General features: G+C 44.6%; 1 protein-coding gene across 3 annotated transcripts in view; it reads left to right on the forward strand.

The window, feature by feature from the left end:
- Nucleotides 1-24816, forward strand: part of SLC12A7 (solute carrier family 12 member 7) — a 919795-nt gene that overhangs the window by 185149 nt on the left and 709830 nt on the right. The window contains exon 1 of one of the 3 annotated variants that reach the window (XM_073630659.1): nucleotides 3197-3544. The exons of the other annotated variants lie outside the window; for them this stretch is intronic. Within the exon in view, the coding sequence (XP_073486760.1) occupies nucleotides 3421-3544 (124 nt within the window). The 5' untranslated portion in view covers nucleotides 3197-3420. Of the gene's footprint in view, nucleotides 1-3196; nucleotides 3545-24816 lie in introns of those variants that run through there. 3 annotated transcript variants of the gene reach the window in all.

Raw genomic sequence — 24816 nt, forward strand, 5'->3', positions numbered from 1 at the left:
GGACCGACTTGTATCGGACCAGTTAAGACGGCACCCATAGGGAAACTTTGATTTTTACACGTCATGTGACATAAGCTCCCAATGTCGGAGCGTTTGTCGCACTAGTGTAAACCTGGCCTCAGGCTACTTTCACACTGGGGCATCGGCGGTAAAGCGCCGCTATTGATTTTAATGGGCAGGGGCGCTTTAGGAGCGGTGTATACACCTCTGCAAAGATGCTGCTTGCAGGACTTTTTTTGGCGTCCTGCCAGCGCACTCGGGCTTTTACATTGGAGTGAGAGGAGAGGCTCTTTACAGGCGCTATGCAAACAATATTTTTAGCGCTATAGCGCCTGTAAACCGCCTCAGTGTGAAAGCAGCCTTATGTCCCGTACACACGATCGGACTTTCTGACTACAAAACCGTGGATTTTTGTTTGAAGGGTGTTAGCTCCAACTTGTCTTGCATACACACGGTCACACAAATGTTGGCCAACAATTATGAACGTAGTGACGTACAAGACGTACGTGATGTCTCCATTTCGAATGCTAGTTTTACAAGACCGAGCGCTTCCGGCTTGTACTTGATTCCGAGCATGCGTGGACTTTTGTGCGACGGACTTGTGTACACACAATCGGAAAGTCCGACAACAAAAATTTGTTGGTGGAAAATTTGAGTACCTGCTAGCCAACATTTGTTGGCGGAAAGTCCGACAACAATTGTTCGATGGAGCATACACACGGTCGGACTTTCCGCCAACAAGCTCACATCCAACATTTGTTGTCGGAAAATTCGATTGTGTGTATGCGGCATTTGAGTTCCAATTTGTATGCAATCAGGCAGGCCCTTGCACTACAGGGTTTTGGTAAATCTGAAGACAAAACTCTGCAGAAAATCTAATAGTGTGTATGGGGCCTTAGAATTAACTCTAGACCTTTTACCTGCTTAATTGATGAAGAAATGACGAAGGAGTAGTCCACACCTGGCCATGAAACGGCTTTTGATTCAATTGTCCAACTATTTTTGGTCCCTTGAAAAAGGGGGGTGGCTATTCTTAAGAGCTGTAATTCCTAAACCCTTCCTCTGATTTGGATGCACATACCCCCAAATTAAACCTGAAAGTGTGCACTTTAAGACAATATCCATTATATAACCATAACTTGAATTTGTTTTGGTTCCTTAAAAAAAATCTAAAATTGTGCCTGTGTCCAAATATATATGGACCTAACTGTATATCTGTATTGTTTACTTATCTCTCTCCCATGTATTTCTGCTGTTTCATTTCTCTGTTATCAGCATGATAACTTCTGACAAGTTCTCTGAGATAGGAGATAAAAGCAGCCTGAAGTTTGTGTCATGGGAGGTTGCTATAAATAGATTAGCAGAAAGCTTCCCTGTCACAGCACAGCTCTGAAAGTTTATTCGTTCTTCTACCTATGTAGAGTGGGGGCGTGTGCCTTTGCTCCAATCAGCTTTCTCCCAGTGCTCAATGAGGAAGTGAAAATTCTAAAATGATGTAAGAATTCTAAAGAATATAGAAAGCACACACATATGGAAGACTTACTTCTGAGTCTGCATATGTGCGTATGCTTGGCAGGAAAGGGTTAAAGGGGTTGTAAACCCTCGTGTTTTTTCACCTTAATGCATCCTATGCATAAGACCCCTTACCATGTGATCAGCTGTCAGAGCCGGTAATCGGCCATTTTTTCTCCTCACGAAAAAAAAGCTGACCACTGGCGGCTGTGAGAGGGACATCAGTCCCGATCGTGGAGAGCCTCTGCAGAGGCTTCTGTGCCCACCTGTGCAACCTACCAGTGCCCACAGTACCACCCATCAGTGCCACCTATAAATGTCACCAATCAGTGCCTCATCACCAGTGCTACCTATCAATACCACCTACCAGTGCCCATCAATGCCTATCAGTGCAGCCCATCAGTGCAGCCTCATCTGTGAATATCAATGAAGGAGAAAAATTACCCATTTGCAAAATTGTATAACAAACTATGAAACTTTTTTTTTTTCAAATTTCTGTCTTTTTTTGTTTAGCAAGAAATAAAAACCCAAGTGTTGATTAAATACCATTAAAAGAAAGCTCCATTTGTGTGAAAAAATTGGAGTACAGTGTAGCATGACCGCGCAATTGTCATTCATAGTGTGACAGCGCTGAAAGCTAAAAATTGGTCTGGGCAGGAGGGGGGTTTAAAGAGGGAGTCCCGCAAAAAATTTTTTTTTAAGTCAGCAGCTACTGACTTTTAAAATAAGGACACTCACCTGTCCCTGAATCCAGCGGTGTCGGTACCCGAGGCCGACCCGTCCCTCGGCAGCTGCTGCCACTATTCTCTTTGAGGGAATCAGGAAGTGAAGCATTGCGGCTTCACTTCCCGATTCCCTACTGCGCATGTGCAAGTCGCGCTGCACGTCCTAACTGGTCCCCGCTATCTCCTGGGACCCGTGTGTGTCCCAGCAGACAGCGCGGGGGGACAGGAAGAGGCATAGACTCCCGTGGGAGTCTATGCCAGAAGTGGGTGCAAATACCTGAATTAGACAGGTATCTGCACCCCCCTCCCCCCTGAAAGGTGCCAAATGTGACACCGGAGGGGCGAGGGTTCCAAAAAGTGGAGGTTCAATTTTTGTGTGAACCTCCGCTTTAAGTGCCCAGACCAAGCAAAAGTGGTAGTTACAAGGGTGAGACAAACCATTTACCATTGATGGGGGTGCTTACAATGATCAGCTTTTATTTATTCATGTAAAATCTTTATCCCAAAAGGAACTAAAAGTCCATGTTTTTATACCTAGAATAATAAATACACAAATGTTTGCAGGGAAGATGTGTTTGTGGGTGAAGGGTGCCATGCCAGGCTCCTGCAGACTCTATACCAGTACAGAGGTAAGTGGCTTCCATTTGGAGAGATGAAGGAAGTATCAATGAACTAGGAGTGTTCCATGGAGGACTACAAGGCCTATGGCTAAAAGGTGTCCCTGGTTCCCAGCACAGAGATCTGACAGGAATGCTATCAGTACTGCTATCATTACACCTCTGTGCTGACTTTCCTCGGATAATTTCGGTTTGGTAACTATTAGTGTGAGTGGAGACGTCGCTGGCACGGAGAGGTTAAAGGGGATGATCATGTTTAAACCGTTTTGGCGGCAGCAGCCCAGCGCCCGTCTCTAGCAGTCAGATGATTGTCCATCGATGGCTGTCACGTGCCAGCGCGGTGTCTGACTGGCCGCCCCGCCCACCTGACTTAACCCATGAGCTCCCAGGCACTGATATTAGCCGGGCGCTAGGTGGTTAAAGGAGCGGGCGGAGAGCGGACCGGGGCGGGGAAGAGAACAGCCTCTATCAATCTGACCCTTCTTCTCTTCCTAGTGTTGGTGCCCTGTGACAGCGGGGCTCTGGTGTAGTCCAGGTATCGGCGCTCCCCGCCTGACCCCCTCAGGATGCCCACTAACTTCACTGTGGTTCCTGTGGAGCAGCAGGACGGTGTCGCGGAGACTGAGCTCGGGGCAGTGGGACAGGAGGAGGGCGGCAGACAGAGAAGTCGTAGTGAGGAATCTTTGTTGGGTAAGTTATCTGTGAACTTCCTCATGTGTTGTGTGTGATAGGAGAGGACGGGGCCCCTAGGGAAGGTCTGCAGTGTTCACCTGAGGTATCATGACGTCACCGAGACACCCCGCCCCTGGAGCCCTTCTGTTGTCAGCGGCGCTAATTACTTGTTACTGAGCAGAGCTTCTAATCTAGGAGGTGACCCTGCTCGTGTGTGCGCCTATCTGGGCTTTGTATCATTGGGAAAGTAACACAGTACGTTGGCCTGCCTGAAGTTTGTCCTCCTTGTTTTACTTGCTATGTTGTCTCTGCTTGGGCAGTTTCAGTTTGAAAAAAAAAATTAATATAAATATATACATCTATCTATCTATCTTGTTTTAACCACTTCAATACCGGGCATTTTCACCCCCTTCCTGCCCAGGCCAATTTTCAGTTTTCAGCGCTGTAACATTTTGAATGACAATTACACGGTCATGCAACACTGTACCCAAATTACATTTTTTTTTGTAACTTTTTTTTCCCCACAAATAGCTTTCACCTCCTGCGGTTTTTATTTTTTGCGCTATAAACAAAAGAAGAGCGAGACGTTTGAAAAAAAAAAACAAAAACAAACAAAAAAAAACAAAACATTTTTTGCTATAATAAATATCCCAAATTAAAAAAAAAAAAAATTTCTCAGTTTAGACCGATATGTATTCTTCTACATATTTTTGGTAAAAAAAAATCACTATAAGCATATATTTATTTATTTCAGGTACTTGTATAGCTCCGTCAATTTACGCAGCGCTTTACATATACATTGTACATTCACATCAGTCCCTACCCCCAAGGAGCTTATAATCTAATGTCCCTAACTCACATTCATACATACTAGGGACAATTTAGACAGGATCCAATTAACCTACCAGTATGTCTTTGGACTGTGGGAGGAAACCGGAGTACCCGGAGGAAACCCATGCAGGCACAGGGAGAACATGCAAACTCCAGGCAGGTAGTGTCTTGGTTGGGATTCAAACCGGCGACCCTTTTTACTGCTAGGCAAAAGTGCTACCCACTACACCACTGTGTGATTGGTTTGCGCAATAGTTATAGTGCCTACAAAATAGGGGATAGATTTATAGCATTTTTATTTATTTATTTTTTACCAGTAATGGCGGCGATCTGCTAATTTTTTAATTTTTATTGCGACTGTGACATTTTGGCGGACATATCGGACACTTTGACACTATTTTGGGACCACTGACAGTTATACAGCGATCAGTGCTATAAATGTCACTGGCAGGGAAGGGGTTAACACTAGGGAACGATCAAGGGGTTAAATGTGTTACTTAGGGAGTGATTCTAACTGTAGGGGGTGGGGACCGACTAGGGGAGGAGACTGATCGATTGTGTGTTCATACCAAGTATGAACACCGGTCTCCTCTCCTCTGACAGGAAGTGCATCTGTGTGTTTACACATACATATCCACGGTCCTGCGCTGTAACGAGCGATCGCGAGTGCCCGGTGGACGTCGCGGCTGCCGGGCATGTGGACGGGCTCATCGGAGATGCGGTGGGCACAGGCAACCTATATCGCCGGGAAGCCGAGGACGTCATATGACGCCCACCCAGGATGGGAGATCCCATCTGCGAATGTGATATGTCTATGGGCGGGTAAGGAAGTGGTTAAGCTAATTTTTCTGAGGCATGTTGTATAGATCATTACACCTTTGTCCAGTGGCACTGATTGAAGAAATCTTGCTCTGCGCATATTTTTTTCTTTGGCCTCGTTTAGGCTTCATGTACACAGGAACTATTTAAAACTTCTCCTGAACTTAAAGCGGTGTTCCACCCAAAAGTGGAACTTCCGCTCATCTGATCCCCCCCCCCCTCCCCCTCCAGTGCCACAGTTGGCGCCCTTTTGCAGATACCTGTCTAATACAGGTATTTGCACCCACTTTCTGGAATCCTGGAATAGACTCCCGCGGAGTCACGCCCTTTCCTGCCCCCCCCCCCCCGCTGTCTCCTGGGAAACACACAGGTCCCAGGAGATATCGGGGACCAGTAAGGACGCGCAGAGCGACTCGCGCATGCGCAGCAGGGAACTGGGAAGTGAAGCCGCTACGCTTCACTTCCTGATTCCCTCACAGAGAATGGCGGTGGCAGCACCTGAGAGATGCTTCGGCTGCCGACATCGCTGGACTCCAGGACAGGTAAGTGTCCATTTATTAAAAGTCAGCAGCTGCGGTATTTGTAGCTGCTGGCTTTTAATCCTTTTTTTTTTTTTTTTTTTTTTTTTAGGTGGACTCCCTCTTTAACAGCTAGTAACCGACGGTTAAAAACATCAGTTGTACTGCCTTTAAATGCCGTGTTTGCGTTTTAGAAGCGCTTTTTGCATTGTAAATGGTTAGAAATGTATCTCCATTAAAAATGCCTACAAACGAAACGCGGCTAAATGCGAGTTACCGCGTTTAGACGTGATTGCACACGGTTACAATCATGTGCCGTTCCAAATGCAAATTAACTTCCGTCCTGAAAAAATGCTACTAAACTCCACTGCCTCTAAACAACTATAAACTACACAATGTACATGTACTGATAAGATAACAACATAGAAGAGAGTTCAGGGGCCCAACTGCCCCTAAATGTCTGTTTACCTGCAGCAGTGTACATGAGGCCTTAAGCCTCATACACATGATCGGATTTTCCGACGGGAAAAGTGTGATGATAGGCTGTTGGTGGAAAATCCGACCATGTGTCTGCTCCATCGGACAGTTGTCGGATTTTCTGCGGACAAATGTTGAATTGCAGGTTTTAAAATTTCCCGCGAACAAATGTCTGTTGTTGGTTTTTCCGAGCGTGTGTACAGAAGTCCGTCAGACAAAAGTCCAAAGTCCAAACACGCATGCTCAGAAGCAAGGACGAGCCAGAAGCGGTCGGTCTTGTAAACTAGCTTTCGTAATGGAGAATTAACATTCGTGACGTGGCAAACTATGAAATCTCAAAATGCAGCGCACATTCTCCTCTTCTTTAATAATAATGAAGCTGCTTTGCTGGTGATACTGATGGCGTTATTGCAAACAAATTTTTAAAGGCTTTTTTTTTTTTCTTCTAGTGATATCAAGAATAATATTATGCTCCCCCCCCCCCCTTTTTTCTTCGGTGCAAGTTACCACAGCACCATTATCCTGTAGTTTTTAAGATCAAAGATACAACTATGTTGGTGTCCCTTGTTAATTTTACATTGTTTTTTTTTTTTTTTAACTGTAACTGCCTACTCCCAAACTGTTTTTTGAAGTAAAACACAATTTTTTTTTATTGTGCATTAAAAAAGAAAACAAATGATATTTGACATGCTATCTGCCAATAGAACTTAACCAAAAGGTGCATTCTATGCATCCAAAAATATATCAAATCATTATTCAACCAAAAAAATGTCAAAGCATTAACTCCAATAATAAATAACGTTATCTCCTCCGATTCCGCAACATGTCTGATTGACGAACGGCCGTTCAGGCACTAAATGAAAAGCGCTAATCAACACTTACCAAACTTCTACTAACACAAAATTAGCAGAAGGAGCCCATAGGGTGGCACTAAAGGGCTGAAAATCACGTAGTACGTCACTACGGTCGTGGTTTCTTTTAGCCGACAATTCCTTGCCGTTTGTATGCAAGACAAGTTTGGGCCAACGCCCTTTTGGCTAAAGTCCACGGTTTTGTTGGCCAACAATCTGATCGTGTGTACGAGGCTTTAGACTTTCTTTAGGCTCCTTCCACACAAGCGGTCCGATCAATCTGCCTGTCCGTTTTTTTAAATTAATACATTTTTTTTAGACCCTCCGTTCATCTTTTATGGAGGAGCGGATGTAAACAGACTTGTGTCCATTTACACCTGCCTATCTCCAATCCGATCCATTAAAAACAAACAGAAGGACATCCGTTGCCCTCTGATCAGATCGGAAGGTAGTTAGGTGCAAACAGTCTGTTTACATCCAACTGCCCAAAGAGCAGAGCGTGTCCATTTAGCATCAGTGGAGTAGACACAGATCTATCATCCACCCACTCCGCTCATCTGGGGATCAGCTTACAGATCCCCTGCTGAGAAGACCGGATTTGGCCCATGTGAAAGGGGCCTTTACAGTCTAATGCCTCGTACACACGGTCGGACATTGATCGGACATTCCGTCAACAAAATCCATGGATTTTTTCCGACGGATGTTGGCTCAAACTTGTCTTGCATACACACAGTCACACAAAGTTGTCGGAATATCCAAACGCGGTGACGTAAAACACGTACGTCAGGACTATAAACTGGGCAATAGCCAATTGCTTTAGTCTCTTAATTTATTCTGAGCATGCGTGGCACTTTGTCCGTCGGATTTGTCTACACACGATCGGAATTTAAAGGATCGGATTTTGTTGTCGGAAAATTTTATAGCATGATCTCAAACTTTGTGTGTCAGAAATTCTGATGGAAAAAGTCCGATGGAGCCCACACACGGTTGGAATTTCCGACAAGCTCCGATCGCACATATTTTGTCGGAAAGTCCGACCGTGTGTACAGGGCAAAAGGCTGGGTTCATACTGTGTGCGGATGCGGCCACAGCAGGAGTCAGGTGCATCCCTGTTCTCTTTTTCGGGGGGGAATCGGGCCCAAATTTTTGCCTGAATTTGGACCTGAAATGGAGCCAAAGATGCACAGGGCCCTTGTGCAATGCGCCCGGAGATGTGTAAACCGGCTCCATTGAGAGCCAGTCAGTCTCCTGTCATACAAATTAGATGCAGGGAAACCAGCATCCAATTCGCATCAGTGGAACACAGCCTGAAGTGTGATCTGTTTTCATTCTACTCCTGCGAAGTGTCCCCCCCCCCCCCCCCCCCCCCCACACACACAACCTGCATGTATAGATCCTATATGCCTCTATGCCCAGTGCATTTTCTCTTTTTAGGGTAGCGATATTACTGTATCCTTCTTCCTTCTTTTTTTTTTTTTTTTTTTTTGTTTGGCCCAAAAATAATTGGACACCAGTAATTAGCAATACCATGACATGATGGCTAAGCACCGTGCACTATAAATTATATTGTAAAAAAAAACTGCAAGTGCTAGAATTGAAAAAAGATTGTAAATGGGGGGGGGGGGGAAAGAAATGTCATACTTACCTGCTCTGTGCAATGGTTTTGCACAGCGTAGCCCCAATTTTCCTCTTCTCAAGTCCACCACTGGTGCTCCTCCCCCTCCCCCCTGCAGGATGGCCCCATAGCAAGCAGCTTGCCCCTGGCTCATTCCTCGCAGACTGTGATGAGAGAGAGAGAGAGAGAGAGAGAGACGCTCTCAAGCACATGCTGGATTGAGATTGTGCTCAAGTAAGGGGGGCTGGAGTGAATCCTGATCAGTGAAGTTCTTTTAACCTTCGCGCAGAGAATCCAATGGTCCCCAACCTTTTTGGGACCGGCTGTGTAGAAGAAAATTGTGCCAAGGACCGGGGGGGGGGGGGGGGGGGTCCTCACGATTTTTCGCGGGCAATGGTTGGTGTGAATGAAATAGTTCAACTCACCATAATGTAGAATCAGTGGGAGCCCTGAGTGCTTCGCCTGCTACCAGATGTGGATAGTCACTTGCCACGCTGCCTGCCACCAGATGCGGAATGTCACTTGCCACATCGCCTGCCACGCTTACTGCCACAAGATGTGAATTGTCACTTGCCACGTTGCCTGTCATCAGATGCGGAGTGAGTGGAGCACCACTTGTGGTCTGTCAGGCAGACAGCTGAGGGGGTGAACTACAAGTCTCAGCACACGCCCCCTTCTGCCATTCCTGGTTAGCTGCCCGGGGGGGGGGCAGGCAATCTGCACCGCTGAACAGAATCTGTTTTCATACAGTGAGGAACATGAGAGCGGTGAGTATGAGATGATGTCATCTCTCTGCTCCCGCCGCACCTCCGACACTGACACAGAGCACTGGCTTTGAGGGTGGAAGAGCGGTGATGCGGGGAGCGGAGAGAGATATTATCTCTGCTTGTCCGCCCACTCGCTTCTTCCATCCACCCAGCGCTGTCTCTTGCTGGCGGCCTGGACTGGCGGCCCAGCTGCAGAAGCGCTACGGCGCGGTAGTGGGCCGGGGACCGGGGGTTGACCCCTGCATTAGGGTACAAAAACCTTCCACCTTTACAGAAGTATCCAACTTTTGCTTTTGCTGTGCAAAGATAGGCCTCTTTCACACGAGGGATCCGTATGTCCTTTTTCATCCTTCCGTTTTCAGATGAAAAACGGACATACATGTATCCTATGGAACGTCGGATGTCAGCGGTGACATATCCGCTGACATCCGACCCGCTCCGATCCGAAAAGTGTAATGGAGGAAAAACCTACTTTTCCATCCGTTATCGGGTGACGACGGACACTACGGTCCGTCATCATCCGATCCCCCATAGGGGAGAGCGGCGCTCTGACAGGTCCGTAGCTGCACAGTGTGCAGCGATGGACCTGTCATCTTTCTGCTCAGCGGGGATTGGCGGAGCGATCCCCGCTGAGCAAGCGGGTGTTCACGGGGCGGATCATCACTGATCCGCCCCGTGTGAAAGAGCCCATACAATTATATTTTTAAGGAGGTTGTTCAGTTTCAGTATCTTAATTTAAAAATGTCTATAAATGGGGGGGGGGGGAACCCAAAATATATAACTGTTTGATGTGTCTATTGTCATCATTTTGCAGGAACTACAGGCAGACAAAAGTGTAGTGTTGGGTAACAGTTGACTGCTAAGCTGTGAGTGTAATGGCTAACTAGAATATGGGGGTTATTTAAGAAATGCAAGTGCACTTGAAAGTGCAGTCGCTCTAAATCTAAGGGGTAGATCTGAAATGAGTGGAAGCTCTGCTGATTTTATCATCCAATCGTGCAAGCTAAAATGCTGTTTTTTTATTTTCCTTGCATGTCCCTCTCGGATCTACAGTGACTTTACTTCCAAGTGTACTTTCAGTGCAAAGTGGATTTCCCTTTAGTAAATAACCCCCTATGTTAGAGCTGCATGATTAATCGTATACAAGATCGTGATTTCGATTCACCACCCCTGCGCGATCTGCAAGCTGGATTAGCTCGATTTTCCGGATCTCCCAGTCGGAAACACGGAACCAGCGTGGAACGCAAATGGCGCCGATATCGGAACTGACGTCAGCAACCGGAACTGATGTCAGTCAGCATAGAGCATAGTGCCGGCCTGGACTGCGCAATCAACACGCCGCTTGCTCCCAATGCTCGGGGCTGGTTATTTAATACAGCAAGGGGCGGATACTTTTCTCAAAGGGGCGGATATATGGTTTAACTATATATCCGCCCCTTTGAGAATAGCATCCGCCCCTTTGAGAAAAGCATCCGCCCCTTGCTGTATTAAATGAATAACCAGCCCCGAGCATCGGGAGCGAGCGGCGTGTTGATTGCGCATGCGCCGTCTACAGCTGATTTTTCTCTTTTAAATTTAACCATTTTAAAGAATCGCAAGAGAATCGTGATCTGTATTCTAAGCAAAAGAATCGCGATTCTCATTTTTCCCAGAATCGTGCAGCTCTACCCTATGTGTTGTAATTCAATTGTGACTCGATTCTTTAATCTGTAGTAAACGATGGCTCAGTAAAAATGAATTGTTTAACAACAAACAGCAGTTATGCAGGCCATACATGGATCAAAATGTAGTCTGTTCAGCAGTGACCAGCTGAATTTCGATCCATGTATGAGCAGGCTGGTTGTACATAAGTTGATCTATCGATCGACTTGCATACAACCAGCCTGTCAGGTTTTTCCTGAATTATCAGATCTGGCGGCAACAGTGATCATTATTTATACAATGCCGCAGCAGGAAGGATTCATCCATCCACATTGAGTCTGTGGATGTGGTTATCGGACCAATATGGACTGCCTTAGTGTTTCTGCTTAAAGGATATATGTGTGTGTGTGTGTACATAGTCATTAATACAACCATCACCGTGTAAGAAAAGGTAAACACCTTTAATAAAGGGAATCACACAGAGTTTCAGGGGCCCAGGAGGCCTCCGTACCCCGCACAACCATTTTTATGGCGATCACCTTATCCGATCCCCCATTTTGACAGTGAGAGATCTTCTCCACCTCCCCCCAACCCAACGCTCACTGTTCCAATCTGCAAAAAACACTGCACCCTCCCCATTTATTCACAGTGTTCTGTGAATGTAAAAACTACAATCCTTTGTGGCTGTCAGCTTGTAGTTCTTAATTAACTACCAGGGAGCTGTTCATTGATTCTTTTTGTCAGAGTGTAACTGCCTGTCCGTCTCAGAGGTATGGGCAGACAGTCTGCAGGACTGTGGCATTGCACCCACAATCTGCTGATCGTGGGTGCAATGTTTTACAGCTTACGAACAAAACAAAAAATAAATGCTTATTTTTATTTTTTTTACCTGGGGGGGGGGGGGGGGGGGGAATGTGCATTTGTTTCTTGTATAGGTGAACTTATCCTACAAATATGGCTTTGTGTAGCAAACCATTTGCCTAACAGTATAGAAAAAGTTGCATGTGACACGGCTGATGTATAAAGACTAGAGCAAGGAAATCTGGAAAGTTTCTGAAACAAGATATTGTGTTTCATCCACGTTTTTTCATTTTAAGATTGCTGAACAAGGGATTTACCCTGAATTGGACTGATTACCAATAAGGATGAGAAAGCCCAAGTGCTTTCACACTGGGGTGGTGCGCTTGCAGGATGGGGAAAAAAAGTCCTGCAAACGGCATCTTTGTTGCGGTGTATACATCGCCCCTGCCATTGAAATCAATGGGCAGCGCTGCCGAAGCGCCTGCAAAGAGCTTTAGCAGTGGTGTGTTTAACCCCTTCTTTGGGGTTAAAATCGCCCCGCTCCCACCCGCACAGCACCACTAAAACTAGCGGCGCTTGACCGCTAAAGCTCGGGCGGTCTAAGTGTGAAAGTAGGCTAAATATCTGCTCAAGAGGGTGAATCTTGGCTGCCGGGCTAACTTTCTGAGTTGTGTTTTATACATTTTTATTATTTTTTTTTTTTTTTTTTTGGGCAGGAACTTTCTGCCAGGAAAGTCCAGCATTCATATTTCAATATCATGTGTAAGGACCCGAACGCCTAAAATGTTTTCCTTGTGAATTTAAAATGGCTATAAAATCCCAAATTACTAGGAATAATATGTACATATTCTATTTTCTTAACTAACATTCTTTTATCTGTATGAGAGTCTGTTACAGTGACCAATTTTTCACACTTTAATACTAAAAAAAATCTTCCTGATACGGTTCAATCAGAATTTGTACACTTAAATTTGTGCCTTGCTTCAATGAGAAAGGCATCCCGCATAGTTCTATTCCATCTATAACTCTTTCTGGACAGTAAAATTATTGATAATTGCAGAATAAAATGCCCATATCCAAGGTAATCATTGCTAACTTCCATATTTAGGGGGGGAAAATATTTTGACATTGATTTGACAATCATGGCAGTCTGGCATTTTTTAAATTTGTACAGATGTCATGCAATACTTTTTTATTGCCATCCTGCATTTTCAGTTTGAGAGTCTTTGTTTTTCACTGGTTGCAAAAAAGAACATCAAAACTGAAATACAGGGACTAAATACACAGATTAAATGCATTTATCAGCTGTTTTACCTGCCAAAGGATTTGCATTACTATTGATTCAGTCGTAAAGGGGTTGTAAAACCTCATTTTAAAAAAACATGTCATAATTACCTCCACTGTGCAGTTAGTTTTGCACAAAGTGGCCCTGGTCCTCCTCTTCTGGGGTCCCTCAGCGGCGCTGGTGGCTCCTCCCCGCATCGAGTGTCCACGTTGGAGAAGCGCTCTTCTTGGTGGACACCCGTGCGGGCGCGCTCCTGAGTCCCGCATCTGTATTCATTTACACAGAATGCAGGACTCTGCCACACCCCCCGGCGCCATGTCATTGGATTTGATTGACAGCAGCGGGAGCCAATGGCTGCGCTGCTATCTATCCAATCGGGACAGGAGACACCAGGTAGAGCTGGTGTGCTCGTTCCCGGCCGGAGAAAGATCTGGGTCAGGTAAGTAAAATGGGGGCTGGGGGGGGGGGGGGCTGCTGCATCAGGAAAATCATCTGCAATTTCATCAACACAAGATCAATGGGAATATAGTCAATCGTATACAGGAAATATATACAGTTCAGAAAAATGTATATTGTACGGGGGGGGGGAGGAAAAATGTGAGGCTGCTTATCCAAGTCCTGATGTGCAAACAGCACAAGATGTTACCAGTGAGGTCTCCTGCAGGAAATGGGGGAGATTGGCAAGGGGCTGGAGTCTGGGTAAAATAGAGTGCATAAGGTAGATGAACCAAAAAACTCGGTAGCAAATAGAGGGGAACGCACAGGAATGGAAGTGGGATAAATAAAATTAAAGCGGTTGTATACCTATTTTTTTAAACTTTTACCTACAGGTAAGCCTATAATAAGGCTTACCTGTACGTAAAAAAAAAAAAAAAAAAAAAAAAAAACTCCTAAACCTGTACGGTTTAGGAGATATTCCCCTCGCAATGAGACGCGGCACATGCGCACAGGGGATTCTCTGCTGAAAGCTCGGAAAACGCCGGACCTTGCCGGAAAAAAGCCTCTCGCGGCCGTGCGCGGGAGTGACGACATCGCGGCGCCGGAGCTGCGATACCCGGAAGACATGCCGAGGGGAAATGTCAGCTCCCTCAGCGTGGACCGGGAGAGATGCCGGTGCCTCGTTCTAAGGTAAGTATCTCATAATGAACTAGTATGCGGTGCATACTAGCTCATTATGCCTTTTCCCTTTACAGGTGTAGGGGGGGGGGGGGAGTCAGCGGTTTACTACCGCTTTTAAGTGATATGGATTAGTGGAAGGTTACCAAAAGAAAAAGGTTAGTGGTTCAAATGTGAAAAAATACTACTCAAACAACCGAACTAAATTGATGTGACAGAAAGCAAAAATGTGCACCACTTTGGGGGATGGAGGGGAATGGCAAAAGGGAATGACTATGGGGGGGGTGGAAGGGGGGGGGAGGTGGAAAAGAGGAGGAAGAAGGAAAGCGGGGGGGGGGGGGGGGGGAACAGGGTTGGAGGGGGGGGGGGAGTGAAGAGGGGGCAAAGAGGGAATGGGAGGAGGGAAAGAGAGAGGAGGAAAGGGGGGGGGGCAAAGAAGGAAAAGGGGAGGGAGTAAGGTGAGTGGAGTGGATAGGAGTGAATGGAGTGGGTGGAAAGGGGAAAAAGAAGGGGGAAGGAGGGGGGGGGGAGAAATAGGAAAAAATGGGGGGGGGGGGGGGGAGAGGGAAGGGAGGGCCTGCACGTTTGAGTGGGGGAGTGAGGTGAAAGTGAATCACGTTGGACATGTGAAAATGAGAATGTAAAGTATGTACCTAGTTGGCGGATTGCAGTATATAAGGGAACCCAGAAGGAAAAACTTACCAGTGATAGGGGATACCAAGAGGTACCGATGGAAAAGGTACTCCCTCCCCTGTTCTGAGAGGGAAAAATAATATGTCCAGATTAATACTTGAAACATGAATATGATATAAAAGCCCTCAAATACAGGGGGCTGGCAATCTCCCCCAGTTGCCGCGGGAGACCTTACTGGTGACATCTGGACTTGGGTAAGCAGCCTTACATTTTTCTTTTCTCCTTTTTTTTTTTTTTTTTTTTTTTTTTTTTTTTAACCCTTGTACAATATACATTTTTCTGAACTATATACATTTCCTGTATATGATTGACTATATTGTCATTGATCTTGTGTCAATTAAATTGCAGATGTTTTTCCTGATGAAGTGGCTCAGCCCGCAAAACTAGTTGAAACGCTGTCCATGACCAAGTCACCTATGTTTTTAATTTATTACTGACTCTTTGTCATGTATTGTGTATCAATAAACTTTTTTTCTAAATTTTAAATGATTGTCTACATATTCAATTGTATCCCTCTTTGTATTGTACCGAGAGAGTCCACTTGATCCCCCTCTTTTCCTCAGTGAGCTCTGGCTGGGGACCAGGCTCCCAAATCCCTTATTTCATAATGGGGGACTTCAATTATCCTAATATTGACTGGGCAGAGGGGACATATCACTCATTAAAGGCTCGTCATTTTATAAATGTCTTGCAGGATAACTTCATATCCCAATTTGGTGGATTTCCCAACTAGAAAGAATGCCCTGCTAGATTTATTCCGAATGATCCAAGTTTGATCTCAGGTGTGGAAATACGGGACAACTTGGGATCTAGTGATCATAGGATGATCAGAATTAACGCAAAACATAGAAAAAGGACGCACGAGGGTAGAACACTAAATTTCAAACGAGTACATTTTTCTGAACTACAGTCATTACTACATGACATCAACTGGGACCAAATTTTAGATACATTGAACACGGAAGAAAAATGGGAATGCTTTAGGAGCATATTAACCACTTTAAGACCGCCCACTGCACATATACTGTGGCAGGGCGGCTCTATTGCGCGAAACGACGTAGCTGTACATTGTTTCCTGTAATGGCTACAGAGAGCGCGTCGCGGGAGCCGATGCACATGCCCAGCGGCCGCGATGCCCGCTGGCCATCCGTGATCGCTTCTCAGAGCTAGAACGGGGATCTGCCTATGTAACCAAGGCGGATCCCCGTTCTGACAAAGGAGGCTTTAGAGATCTGCTGTTCCTAGTTATCAGGAACAGTGATCTCTCACTCTACTCGAGTCAGTCCATCCCCCTGACATTTAGAAAGCACCTCCCTAGGGAACACTTTACCCTTTGATCATCCATAGTGTTAACCCCTTCCCTGCCAGTGCCATTTATACAGTGATCAGTGCATTTTTATAGCACTGATCACTGTATTGGTGACATTGGTCACCAGAAAGTTTGACTTAGGGTCAGATTTGTCCGCTGCAATGTCGCAGTCCCGCTAAAAATCGCTGGTCCTCCGCCATTGCTAGTAAAAACAATAAAAAAAATAAAGTCAATACATCTTTTCCCTATTTTGTAGACGATATAACTTTTGCGCAAACCAATCAATATAAGCTTTTATTGAGAATTTTTTTACCAAAAATATGTATTAGAAAATATATATTGGCCTAAACTGATGACAGAATTTTTTTATTTTTATTGGATATGTATTATAGCAAAAAGTAAAAAATATTGTTTTAGTTTCAAAATTGTCGCTTTTTTTGTTTTTTATAGTGCAAAAAATAAAAACTGCAGAGATGATCAAATGCCACCAAAAGAAAGCTCTATTTGTGGGAAAGGAAGGACATCAATTTTGTTTGGGTACAACGTCGCGCGACCACGCAATTGTCAGTTGAAGCGATGCAGTGCTGTATTGCAAAAAATGTCCTGGTCATTAAGGGGGTAAATCCTTTCAGGGCTCAAGTGGTTAAAGGTATCCCCCTTAAAACAATATAAAGGGGATGGGTCAGCATTCCAACACTACATGGAATGCAATAAGAAGTGTAAGAACGCAGTTAGGGTGGCCAAAAAAAGATTACGAAAGACACATAGTGAAGGAGAGTAAAAAAAATCCAAAGACATTTTTTAGATACAGTAAAAAGGCAAGACCAGAGCACATTGCCGACATAAAAGGCGATGATGGGAGGATAGTTACGGATGACAGAGAAGGCAACTGTACTTAATGCCTTTGTCTCAGTTTTTACATGGAAAGAAGAGGGGTATACCAAACGCGACAGTACTGTTTGTGACACATCACAGGGCATACCCTCGTGGCTAACAGAGGCCGGAATGAAGGAAACACCTAATACAAAAAAATTGCCAGGGCCAGATGGCTTATACCCAAGAGTCCTCAGAGAACTCAGTCAGGTTATAGCCAGACCATTGTTCCTAATCTTTGTGGACCGCATACTGACAGGATTTGTACCAGCTGTTTGGAGAAAAGCCAGTGTAGTACCAATATTCAAAAAAGGACAGACAAATCTCTGGAAACTACAGGCCAGTCAGCCTAACATCAATCGTTGGTAGATTATTGGAGGGTTTACGAATAGGTCGTTCTTGCCAGACCAATCTGTTAACATTCTAAGAGGAAGCAAGCTGCCATCTAGACCGGGGAAGGCCAGTGGATTTAGTGTACCTAGATTTTGCAAAGGCATTCGATACAGTCCCCCATAAGTGCTTAATCTACATGCTGAAGTCTGCAGGCGTGGACCATAAGGTTTTTTCTTGGGTAAACTGGTTAAAGGGGCGTGTCCAAAGGGTGGTGATAAATAACGTGTACTCGGACTGGTCTGGAGTGGTAAGTGGGGTACCCCAGGGTTCTGTCTTGGGACCAATTCTATTTGTTTTGTTTCCAGGCAGAAAGTCACATATTTTTTGCACAGGTCAAAAGGTCACCAATGTAAAAAGCAGAAAAACGCCTGTAATCTGCCCAAAAAGAAGCTTGTGTACTTTTTTAATGGGATTTTGTTTGTTGGGCGTTTTTTCAGGTGTTTTTTCTGGCGTTTTACAAGCTATAAAAAACGCTCAAAGAAGGGCAACAAAACTAATAAGGGGATTGGAGGACCTCAATTACGAGGAACGACTGCAAACACCAAATTTATTCTTGCTTGAGAGGAAATATGATAGGGGTTTTTTTAAAGGTCAGGGCAATAAGGATGTTGAACTCTCTTCCACAATTGGCGGTGGCTGCGGAAGTATGCATATTAAGAGATTCTTGGATGTGCATCTTAAAGAACACCACATACAAGGATATGGGAAATAATTAGACACTGACACACATGCACCTACACAAGTTGAACTACATGGACTATTGTGTTTATTCAACCTTACCTACTATGAAACTTTTTAGATGTTGGTCTGGATAAGTTTAGATTGCACCTGACTGAAGGGGAATGCTGCACCTCTCACATGAAAGATACTATCAGAACAGAATTGACTGGACTGTGTAACAGTAAGTGAATGCACTACAGGAGAAGTGGTAGATACTGAAAACCCACTCGGTCGTAATAAGGATGCTTGGCAGCAGAATCGCTGCCCGCTACATTCGTGGTGTAAAGGGTGCACTGCATCTCCTATTGGCCCATAGTGGAGGAAAGAGTGCACCATGTCTCCTATTGGCCCATAGCGTTCTTGAAATGTGGTCCTAAAATTAACAAAAAATCCTCAGCATCAGACGCCCATTAGATAGTCCACAATTTGAATCAAATCCGATGGGATTAATTCCTCGCATGTCCGCGCATATAAATACCAGCAGATTGTTAACGAATATTCAGGCACAATACTCCAATATTAGCACTAAAACAATAGCCTTGTATGGTCCCCTTGGACCACGAGTTAGGGTTTCCAAATAGATTCTTTTATTCTCCCCTTGCCTCCCATTTCCTTCTCTCCTTCCCTCCTTACCCCTTTTAGTTTAGTTACCTCTTATCCCTTGCTCGGATGATCATTTCTTTAGATGGAATGTTGGCTCACCAGGTTTTAAAGTGTTACTAAACCCAGGACCCTGCATTCACTATATCTAGTCTCCCACAGTACACAAACCATGGAAATTCAATTTTAGTAAATATAAACTGCTAAATAACTTTTCTCATCAGCAGTATATAGCAGTCTTGTGACTTCTATGAGTGTCTGGTTAATGCAGAATGAAAACTCTTCCTACAAGCTTTGACTGTTCTCTCAGGATACAGACACTCTGGACAGAGCTAATTGGCCCTGTGCTGATCACATACACCCTCCCAAGAAAAAAAATAAAAACTCTAGCAACACACACCAAACTGAATCCCCTGGCTCTTATAAGGAAATATATTGGGGACAGTGGAAGGAGGAGAGGATCAGAGAAGACCGTCTCAAACAGCCTTTTTACACAATGCAGAGGATTAACCCCTTAGGTTCCACAGTAAGTATAACAAGCATGCTTTACTGCATATACAGACGGATTTTACTGTTGTAGTTGTATTTTGTACTTGTGCTGAGACTTGCTGTTCTTCCTGGTAACCATATTAAAGTGGAGTTCCACCCAAAAGTGGAACTTCCGCTCATCTGATTCCTCCCCCCGCCCTCCAGTGCCACAATTGGCACCTTTCAGGGGGGAGGGGGGTGCAGATACCTGTCTACTACAGGTATTTTCACCCACTTCCTGGAATGGGAGTCACGCCCCTTCCCGCACCCCCCCCCCCCCCGCTGTCTCCTGGGAAACACACAGGTCCCAGGAGATAGCGGGGACCACTTAGGACGCGCAACGTGACTCACGCATGCGCAGTAGGGAACCGGGAAGCGAACCCACAACGCTTCACTTCCTGATTCCCTCACAGAGAATGGCGGCGGCAGCAGCTAAGAGCCGAGCGATTGCTCGGCTTCGGCTGCTGACATCGCTGGACTCCAGGACAGGTAAGTGTCCATTTATTAAAAGTCAGCAGCTGCAGTATTTGTAGCTGCTGGCTTTTAATTTTTTTTTTTTTTAGGTGGACTCCCTCTTTAGGTATATGCCTCACTGCATTGTATGGTTGGGTTTCTATTAGCCTGTTTTTACTCTGTCAAATATGTATGGCACTCTGTATTGTCATTCAGTGCTTCACTGTGTATTGTTGGTTCTTTGTGTTCTCAAAGCACTCCTGATTTGTAAAAAACAATAGCCTTTCTTGATAGGGTAATTTCAAAGCTTTCTCTATATCTATGGGAAGTGATTAAAAAACATTGCTTTCCCAGTCCATTTTATTCAGTGATTACAATTGCTTTACAGTGGACCTGGCCTCTCTGATTTAAAGTGGTTGTGAAGGCAGAAAGTTTTTTTTTTATCTTAATGCATTCTATGAACTAAGATAAACCTTGTGTGTGCAGCAGCCCAGCTAATACTTACCTGAGCCCTCAATCAAGCGATGTGCACAAGAGACTCGGCTGTACAGGACTCTCTCTCCTCATTTCCTGAGACTGCAGCGACGCGCTATTGGCTCCTGCTGCTGTCAATTAGTCAGTGGGCCAATGAGAGGGGGCAGGGCCAGGCCACGGCTCCGTGTCTGGACACACAGAGCTGTGGCTCCGGTGCCCCCCATAGCAAGCTGCTTGCTGTGGGGGCACTCAACAGGAGGGAGGGGCCAGGAGTGCCGAAGAGGGACCCAAGAAGAGGAGTATCTGGGCTGCTCTGTGCAAAACCACTGCACAGAGCAGGTAAGTATAACATGTTTGTTATTTTTATACAAAAAAAGGAGACTTTAGTATCACTTTAAGGGGGTCTCCCATGGTTAGAAGACCAAGCTGAAGCCTTTTTTTTTTTTTTTTTTTTACTTATGCCTTGTTTCCACTGAGCGGATCGGTTCGTTTCGGTACGGTACGCTATTTTGGGTGTTTCCATTATGAAAGCGGCCCATACAACCGAACCGAACCGTTCCATTCAGGGTCCTGCTTCAGATGTGGGGCCATAGAAAATGGAACGGTTCGGTTAGGGCGGAGCTACGATACATTCCACTGATTGGCTGACAGAAAACCCTCTGCTGTGCTATACTGAGGCATTTTTTTCTAAACCCTGTATGGCCCCTTGCAGTGGAAACTCTCACCAGAATAGACCGGACCATTCTAGGCCATTCAAACTGTACCGACCCGAACCGATCCGCTCAGTGGAAACAAGGCATAAGTGTCCACTATGTGTTGAGGCAGTGTGTAGACAATGGATCTGTGGCCGGCATACGTCTGGGAGGAAAACTCTCATTCCCCTTCACACTACAGTGAGGCACACAGCAGGGTTGACCTCTCTCTCCAACTGTGTTTGCTATAGCTGTGGAACCCATTGGAGCACTCATCATACCCCTTATACATTTAAAGGTCTGAGTTGCAGGAGAGGGAAACCCTATATGTATCCTTTTTAAACATCTAATTACTAATATCCTTTTTATAGGGTCCACCAGACCAACCTTACAGGGCGGATTGGCCATGCCAGACTTTTATAAGTATTGCATAGCCGCTCAGCTGGCCTCCACACATTGGTTGCCCAATCTGAATGCTAGCATCTCCTCTTCTCTTCTGTGCTGGATGCGGCCCTTCTTAATTCCTAGAGGCACTTTAGTTCCTTCTGTTTTGTAGATCTAACGTGCCTTATCACTTTATTCCCTCTGGAAGGACCACAAAGCCTGGAAAGCAAGCTTGGCTTGATAAACGCAAGTTCCTAACAGCCTTTCCCCTTATACTCCATTGTGGATAAATCCATCTCTGCAAAGTTTTTCCTCTATTCTGGACCCACAATGTCCACAAAAAAAAAATAAATAAAAGTAAAGCTGATCTTATGGAAGATCAGACAATACTAACATTTGAAACTCCCTGTCATATGCAGAACATTCCTTCTTCCTACCAGTTTAGGTATATGAAGCTTTCAGACGTCTTCAGTAGTCCATTTCGTAAACAGCAAGCACACCTGAACTGTTCTTCTTTGGAGTGTCTGCTCTGTACTGATCCTCTTCCCAAACCAGCCTCATCGTGTATTATTTTTTTATTTATTTATTTTTGTTAGCACACTATACTCGTCACTTCCTCATATCTTTGGCCAGTTGACCACGTGAATTTTTTTAAATTTAATATTTTGAAACTGCCCTAATATCCTTATTCTGGCAAGATATCATAGACAGCATGAAATCATAACGTTACAACAGTACAGTAAAACCTACATATTGGATCTAGTAGAGGGCATAGCTCCCACTGTTGCTGTGTGAACACTACTGGCCATGTTGCAATTTTTTGCAAGAAAATCTATAGCTACAGTGCATTCATAAAGTATTCGGACCCACTTCGCTTTTTTCAATTTTGTTATGTTGTAGCCTGATACTACAGCTGTTTTTTAAAGTGATTTATGAACTTTTTTGCTTTTTAAAAAACTAAAATGACAAACATGTCATACTTGCCTGCTCTGTGAAATGGTTTTGCACAGAGCAGCCTTGATCCTTTTATTTGCTTTTTGGTGAGTGTCCCCAGGTAAAGTCTCTTTCCCTGGGGCACCTGTGCATGCTTGCTCCTGAGCCTCCCAGTTTGCATCTATTGACACAGACCAGATGACTCGGCCCCAGCGACAACCCCCCCACACCCCCCGCTGCCTTGTCGCCGCATTTGATAGCAGTGGGAGCCAAGCTATCAAGTGTTTTGCAATACAAGCTTTTTTTTTTTTTTTTTATCTTTTTTGTTTTTTTTTTTTTTCTAAATCCTGACTAGCTTTGCGAGCATTGTCTCGCAAGACGAGCGGGATTCAAGCCTCTGGAGTGTACAGTATCGCATTTGGCCAGAGGTGCGAGGGCGCCGGAGACGCTCGCAGACACGCTATTCTTGAGTGTCTCCAGTGCCCCCGCACCTCTGGCCACATGCGGTACAGCATAGCATTATTTCCCATGGGGAAACTCTCTTTGATATACGAGTGCTTTGGATTACAAGCATTCTTCTGGAACGAATTATGTTCGTAATCCAAGGTATTACTGTAAACTGCATTTTATATTTCTAGTGTAACACAAGAATTCTTTTTCAATTTTTCCGAAAATTTCCACTATTTATGGAAAACGTTTTCCCATGGCATTGCATTTTGTTTGGGGCTACAACATAACAAAACTGAAAAAGTGAAGGGTTCGGAATACTTTATGAATGCACTGTATGTGCTGGAAAAAATCAGGTCCACCTTCAATCTTATTCTGGAAAAAATTATAAATTCTAATCTGCCATTATACCAGGACAGCTATGAGAAGAAAGGTTGTGCTAAGAAATGTATAAACATCTGGGCCTGAGCACTAAAAATAGCACCTGCCAAGCGCTCTCCTGTAAGTGGCCTTAGCTGTAAAGCGACTCTTTTCGCCCGCTAGCGGGGTGCTTTTTAACCCCTGCTAGCAGCCGAAGAAAGGGTTAAATGCACCCGAAAAGCACCGCTGCGGAAGAGCTTTGCAGGCGCTTCGGCAGCGCTGCCCATTCATTTCAATGGGCAGGGACGGTGGAGGAGTGGTGTATATACACCGCTCCTCCTAAACTGGTCCAAAGATGCTGCTTGCAGTATAAAAGCACTCGGGCTTTCACAGTGGGGCTGCAGGGGAGGCGTTTTACTGGCACTATTTCTAGCCCTTTAGCGCCTGAAAAAACCCCTTCAGTGTGAAAGGGGTCTTAGTAAATCATGTTTTGGAGAGGTGGTGTGGAGTAGGGCTGCAGCTAACAATTATTTTCATAATTAATTAGTTGGACGATTTTTTTTTTTTTTTTTTTTTAAATTGTTTCGATTTATTCGGATAAAAAAAACTAAAAAAAAAAAAAACATTGTGGTGGAAATTTGGTGGTGCCAAACAGTGAGTTTACTCCATGCCAAAAGTAAGAGTTTTAGCCCACATTCACACCGAGTTCAGCTGAACTCCCACAATTTCAAACCGGCATTTCAGTCCGACTTCAGGGGCGATTTGGCAGACATCTGTGCGGGTTCATGCACAGATGTCTATTAAAATCACCCCAGAAGTCGCCAAAAGTAGTGCAGAAACTACTTTTTGGGAATCGGTGCAGCTTCGCAAAGTCGGCGTCGCACCGAATCGGACGGTGCCATTGCCGCCAAATGGCTCAGATTTGACATGCGATTCTTCTGGTTTGAAGGAGTGACTGGGCACGCTCTGAAACCTGTCCCACCCACTTTGATGTCCCTTCCAGGTTGCTTGGATTCCATGCTGGTCTTAAAGGCACTGCTCCCCATTTTGGGTTAGACACAGTGTTTACCACCACTGGTCGGCTGGAACTTTCACCTGCAGCTGTCTTTACTCCCAGGTGGCATCTCGCTGGATGTTATGGATTCATTCATATGCCTGTTTTGTTTTCTACTTTCATCTTGTAAGTGTTTTTATCCGTTCCTTGTCATTAGCCACTTACAGATTGGAAGATTTGGCTGTTAATAATCAGGCCATTTTTGCGATACGGGGCTGCCTCGCTTTAACTGACAATTGCGCGGTCGTGCGACACTACCCAAACAAAATTGATTTTTTTTTCCCCTCACAAATAGAGCTTTCTTTTGGTGGTATTTGATCACCCCTGCATTTTTTTTTTTTTTTTTTTTTTTTTTTTACGTTATGAACAAAAAAAGCAGACAATTTAAAAAAAAAAAACAAAAAAAACTATTTTTTACTTTTTGCTATAATAAATATTCCCAAAATGTTTAAAAAAAAAAAAATTTCTTCCTCAGTTTAGGCCAATATATATTTTGCATATGTTTGTTAAGAAATTGCAATAAGTGTATATTGATTGGTTTGTGCAAAAGTTATAACATCTGCAAACTATGGGAAAGATTTATGGCATTTTTAATCTCCCCCCCTTTTTTTTTTTTTTTTTTTTTTTTTTTTTTCCTACTTGGTAGGAACAAATGA

This window comes from Aquarana catesbeiana, linkage group LG05 (assembly GCF_042186555.1).
Source record: "Aquarana catesbeiana isolate 2022-GZ linkage group LG05, ASM4218655v1, whole genome shotgun sequence".
Lineage (NCBI taxonomy): Eukaryota > Metazoa > Chordata > Amphibia > Anura > Ranidae > Aquarana > Aquarana catesbeiana.